General features: G+C 44.9%; 1 protein-coding gene across 1 annotated transcript; it reads left to right on the top strand.

The window, feature by feature from the left end:
* The first annotated feature begins 1,115 nt into the window (after positions 1–1,115).
* LOC100769951 (ubiquitin-conjugating enzyme E2 variant 1-like) lies at positions 1,116–2,080 on the top strand. The gene has a single exon (XM_035453940.1). It carries the CDS (start codon positions 1,370–1,372, stop codon positions 1,913–1,915), a length of 546 nt encoding a protein of 181 aa, XP_035309831.1. The 5' UTR covers positions 1,116–1,369; the 3' UTR covers positions 1,916–2,080.
* The last annotated feature ends 3,920 nt before the right edge of the window (positions 2,081–6,000 follow it).

The raw sequence follows: 6,000 nt of genomic DNA, 5'->3' as shown, positions 1-6,000 counted from the left end.
ACTTTTGTATTCTGAGGTAAATTCCTAGGAGCATTTGTCCCCTGAAGACATTCTTGGTGAACCAAAGTATAGCACTGAGATGTCATGGTGGGGGGTGATCTGTAGTGGTGGGCTCTTTGCTGCCTGTCTTTAACGGTGTTCACTTTTACCAACTCAGTGGCTTTTCTTTTATGCTTTTTAGGTTTCTACCCAGAGAAGGTCTGGTCCCATACTCACAGATAGGAGACAAATTGGATATTATTTGCCCCAAATTGCACTCCAAATCTGTTGGCCAGTATGAATATTATAAAGTTTATATGGTTGAAAAAGATCAAGCAGACACATGCAATTTTAAGAAGAAAAATACTCCCCTGCTCAACTGTAACAGAGAAGAGCAAGATGTGAAATTCACCATCAAGTTTCAAGAATTCAGCCCTAACCTCTGGGGTGCAGAATTTCAGAAGAACAAAGATTACTAAATCATATGTAAATTAGTTCTCTCTCTTTATTATGTAGGCATTGGGATAAGCTAACTAGGTTTGTCTTGATTTCTGTTTTCTTTAAATTAACATGGTAAATAATTTGTTAAGAAGCTATGTCCTTTTTGTTTTTTCAAAAAAAAAACTAATTGAAAATTGGGACCCTGAAGTAACAGTATTAATTAGATATAAATACTCAGCAGGGGTAAACATGCCAGGATTCCTATGGTGTTGAAATGAATAAATTACATGAGGAGACACACTGTCTCTTGTTGGGAGCCAAATCTCTGGTCTGGGAATGAGATCCTTGGCATCCAAGGCTGTTCTTGACTGGGCACATGGTTGTATATTAACCTTTACATAGCAGCTCCTTAGAAACTCAGTTTAAGATAAGAAAACAACTTGACCCAATCTTCTTCCCACAGGCTTAGTCACCTAAGCAAATATTCCTGGACCTCTTGCCCATAAACTCTTTACCCTGCCAAACATCCTCTTTGTGGCTTCCTAATATCCTGCCTACACTACCACCTGGTGCACAAACAACCCATTCTACCCCTGCCCATATCCTGCTGTGCTGACTATATAAGCTAGCCTGAGAAAAGTAAAGTATGCCACTTTATCAGGATCCTGTCTTGTGTGTGTTCTTTCTGTGTCTCTTTCCCCATTCCCTATTCCTGACTCTCTTGCCCTAGGTTGACATCCTGCAGGTCAGGACAACTGGTGCTCACATGTGGCTTGATACAGTTGGGAATCTGGGAACTTCAGTGTTCATCAGCAGGACGGGCCACTCCATGCAGTAAGACATCCATTACAAGGTCAATTATACACCTTGGATGGAGGAAGACCCAGCAGCCTACCCAGCGCTTGGGACTTTCGTTTGATGAACACCACCTATGTGGAAAAGGTGAACAATGGGACAAGCATTTAGCAAGGAAGATTTATTTCTTTCTGGGATCACAGAATCCCTCAAGATATGGGGAACTCGAGTAAAGAAAAAACAATTGGGAAGCAAGTTGGCAGCCACCACAAGCTCTGGTGTAAAAGTCCCTCGAAATTTCCAAACGTTGGAAGAGTTGGAAGAAGGACAGAAAGGAGTAGGCGATGGCACAGTTAGCCTGGGTCTAGAGGACGATGAGGAAATGACCCTTACAAAATGGACAGGGATAATAATTGGGCCTCCAAGATCAATTTATGAAAACCGAATATACAGCCTTAAAATAGAATGTGGGCCTAAATACCTGGAAGCGTCCCCATCTGTAAGATTTGTAACAAAAGTCAATATGAGCTGCGTGAGTAGTTCAAATGGAGTGGTGGATACAAGGGCCACAGCAGTGCTGGCAAAATGGCAGAAATCCCATAGCATCAAAGTCATCCTGCAGGAGCTTCGGCTCTTGATGATGTCAAAAGAGATCCTGAAGCTGCCACAGCCAACAGAACAAGAGTGTTACAGCAATTAGTCACCAAGGGCCTGGCCTCCCCTCCCCAATCCAACCTAAGTCTTCATTTTCCACAATAGTTTATTTTCTAGATTCATCTTGTAGACCTCAAAGTACTGGAGAGGAAGCTCCACTCGGACTTCATCCTGAGACACTGTTCTGATACTAATTTCTTGTCCATTTGAAGAACCTAAGTTGTGCTGAGTAACATCTGTTGAGTGTAACCACTGGCTGCCTAGTTGAACTTCTGGGATCAAGAAGGTGTGTTGAAATCAGTTTCCTTTGGGAGTGGTGGGCACAGCTAATGCAACTGTGAACAGACACGTCACACAATCACCTGTTGCTGACACATGGCCTGGGTCTGCCTTTGCCTGCCCCGCCCTCCTGTCACAGCTCTGTGGTGGCCCTTAGAATAGAAGGGAAGGATTCAGGTAGCAGCTGTGGGAATACTGCTGGGCTTCCCTGTGCTTTGGCTTCACCCCTGCTTTCTTTTTACTAAACTTTTTCATTTGAATTAGAATCAAGATTTATTTACATGACAATCCCAGTTCTATTTTTCCTCCTGTCCTCCCCTACCACTCCCCAACTACAATCCTACCTATTACATAACCTTTCTTCTATTCTTCCCCTGACTTAAATTTTCTGCTCCCTCATGACCTCTGCATCCTTCCTCTTCTTCCCTTCTCATTCTCCTAGCTCCCCCCTCTTCCCATTCTCTCAATTTGCTCAGGGGATCTTCACCATTTCCCCTTCTCCAGGGGTCATGAATGTCTCACTTAGGGTCCTCCTTGTTTACCAGCTTCTCAGGCAGTGTGGGTTGTAGGCTGGTAATCCTTTACTCTATGTTTGAAATCCACAGATGAGGGAGTACATAGTCACCCCGGCTTTCTTAAGTCATGCCTCATCCAAACCATTGTGTTTCTGCTTTCACTTCATAGCAGTAATCAAGTCCATAGTCCTTCAGCTGAAGCCTCCTCCAGGGAGGAGAACTCGGGAGATGAAAACCCTGACACTACTGCCCTCTCTAGAGGAGAATCCTCTCCTTCTTTCCTTCCAGGTCCCGAACAACCCATTCTACACCTCCCCTGAAAATGACCCCAATGACCAAGCCTCAACCATCAGCTTGGCTGGATTTTCTCTTATGGGAAAATAATCTCCTGTTACTCCTTTTTGCTTCTTTCTACCAATTCCTACCACTTCCCCCTGGTTAACCACCCTCATCCCTTCCATCCTTGGACCACTGATAGGGCTCCTCTTTCTAATCTCCTTTAATTGACTTGTGGCCTTTGTCAAGCAACAAGTGGAGTCTGCAACTAAGCCTGTCCTGGTCCAACACTTAAGCTCTCCCCCTCCAAGGATGACTTTGTCCCCTCTAATCTAAACATTCTCAGGCTGTTCCCTCCAAAGAGGAATTAACCCACTTCTCCATGGCCAGCTTCAGAGGTGCAGACCTGGATGGTCCTGCAAGGATACCTCCTCTTCTGAGGAATACGCCTGTGTGTAATGGGGTCGTTGTCTTAAAGCTTCCCCACTCCCACAAAGGGTATCTGGAAAACCCTGCCTTTCAGAGGGCTCCAGGAAGTCATCCCCAAGGTCAAAGAAAATTGTCCTTTTTTAAAATCTACATTGATTATCCAATAGGGAGCCAGCCCACTATTCCCCTCTGCTGAAAAACTTGGCCACTTTTTTTTTATACAAGGAAGGGGGAATATGTTGGGAGCCAAATGTAAGGGTTGGGCATGAGATCCTAGTCATCCCAGGCCATTGTTGGCAGGCCAGAAGTTGTATACTAACCTTTACATAGCAGCTCCTTAGAACCTCAGCTCAAGAAAAGAAACAACTTGACCCAGTCCTCTACACACTGGCTAAGTCACCTAAGCAACACTTCCTGGACCTCTTACTCATGAACAATTTAGCCTGCAAAACATCCTCTGTGTTGCTGCCTAATATCTTGTGTACACTAACACCCAGTGCACAAACAACCCATTCTACCCCTCCCCATATTCTGCTCTGCTGACTATACAAGTTAGAATGAGAAAAGTAAAGTTTGCCACTTGATCACTGTCTTGTGGCAGTTCTTTCTGCGTCTGTTGTCCCCATTCCCTATCCCTGACTCACTTTCCCCAAGTTGATATCCTGAAGATCAGGACAACTGGAGCTCAATGTGTGGCTATATAGGGCTGGAGATCAGGGAACTTCAGTGCTCATTGGAGAGATGGGCCTTACCATGCAGTAAGGCGTCCATTACAAGGTCAATTATGAGCCTTGGTTGGAGGAAGATCTGGCAGAGTGCCCCACTCTTGGGATTTTCTGTTCATTAGCATCACCTACATAGAAAAGGTGAGTAATGGGACAAGCATTTAACAAGGAAGATTTCTTTCTTTCTGGGATCACAGAATCCCTCAAGACCAGGGGAAATTGGGTTAAAGAAAAGCAATTGATAAAATTAGCAAGGAAGATTTATATCTTTCTGGGATCATAGAATTCCTCAAGGCTCAAGGAACTCGGGTTAAAAAGAAACAAAACCAAAAAAAGTTCTTCCTCTTTATGGGGGATTTGTCCAAGGGTCCCCCGGAAGGAACCATTAATGAAAAGAAATGGGCTAGAGCTGGCAAATGCCTGCAAGAGTTGATCTTCTGACAAGATTGCAGACCAGAAGGGTTCATAAGAAGCAAAGTGCAACATTACAGTGTGGGATGGGACCAGGTTAGGGAAGGATCCCTAGTGAGAAGCCCATGTTAGGTTGGTTTAAAAAGTAAAAGAAAGAAAGCTTCACACAATCTTCTTATGTTTGAAGCTGCCAGAGCTTCTTTGCTTCTGCCCCTGGTTTGTGGATCCATCGAGAGTTGGACCACTGTTACAGTGGCCAATGGTGAGGGAGAATTCAAAGTTCTCCTTGTCAATTCCTGGGGAATGGTGGGAAGTTGCAAGTGAGGTCATGGATTTAGAGAGGTTAAGGTTGACAGTGATACTAACCTGGCTCTGCAGTGCAGGAGGGTAAGGAAATGTGGATGTCAGGAGGGACTCATATCATGAGACTTTTGGGTCTGAAAAACATCCCTGTCCAAATCACCACTCTTGGCATTTCTGTTTTCACTCTGTAGCGGTAATCATATCCCTTGTCCGCTGAAGCCTCCTCCAGGGAGGAGGACTCAGGAGATGAAAACTCTGACACTCCTGCCCTCTCGGAAGAATCCTCTCCTCCTTTCCTTCCAGGTCCCGATAAACCCATTGTACACGTCTCCTGAAAACGACCCTGATGACATGGACTCAAACATCACCTTGGCTGGCTTTGCTTGTATGGGAAAATAACCTGCTGTTACTCCTTTTTGCTTCCTTCTACACATTCCTACTAGTTCCCCATGGTTAACCACCTTCCTTCCTTCCCTCCTTGGACCTTTAATAGGGCTCCTCTTGATAATCTCCTTTGGCCCTTGGGCCTTTAATCAACTTGTGGCCTTTTTCAAGCAACAAGTGGACTCTGCCACTAAGCCTGTCCTGGTCCAATACTTAAGCTCTCCTCCTCCGAGGATGACTTTGGCCCCTCTAATATAAACCATCTCAGTCTGCTCCCTCCAAAAGGAATTAATCCACTTCCCCATGGCCAACTTCAGAGGTGCAGACCTGGATGGTACTACAAGGACTCCTTGTCTTCTGAGGAACATGCCTGCGTGCAATGTGGTCAATGTCCTAAAGCTTCCCCACCACCACAAAAAGATATTGGGATGATCCTGGCTTTTAGATGGCTCCGAGAAGCCATCTCCAAGGTCAGAGAAAACTGTCCTTCATAAAATCTACATAGATTCTCCAATTGGGGGCCATGTCTCTATCCCCCTCTGCTGAAAAAGTTTTTCAATTCTTTTTATACAAGGAAGGGTGATAAGAGCCATTCTTGGCCAGCCACATAGTTGTGTATTCACCTTTACATAGCGGCCCCTTAGAACCTCAGCTCAAGAAAAGAAACAACTTGACCCAGTCCTCCACCCACAGGCTCAGTCACTTAGGCAACCCTTCCTGGACCTCTTACACATGAACTCTTTAGCCTGCCAAACATCCTCTTTGTTTCTTCCTAATATCCTGCCTACACTAACACCTGGTGAACAAAC

This window comes from Cricetulus griseus, unplaced genomic scaffold (genome assembly GCF_003668045.3).
Source record: "Cricetulus griseus strain 17A/GY unplaced genomic scaffold, alternate assembly CriGri-PICRH-1.0 unplaced_scaffold_94, whole genome shotgun sequence".
Classification (NCBI taxonomy): domain Eukaryota; kingdom Metazoa; phylum Chordata; class Mammalia; order Rodentia; family Cricetidae; genus Cricetulus; species Cricetulus griseus.
This window is presented reverse-complemented; position numbering and strand designations above follow the sequence as displayed.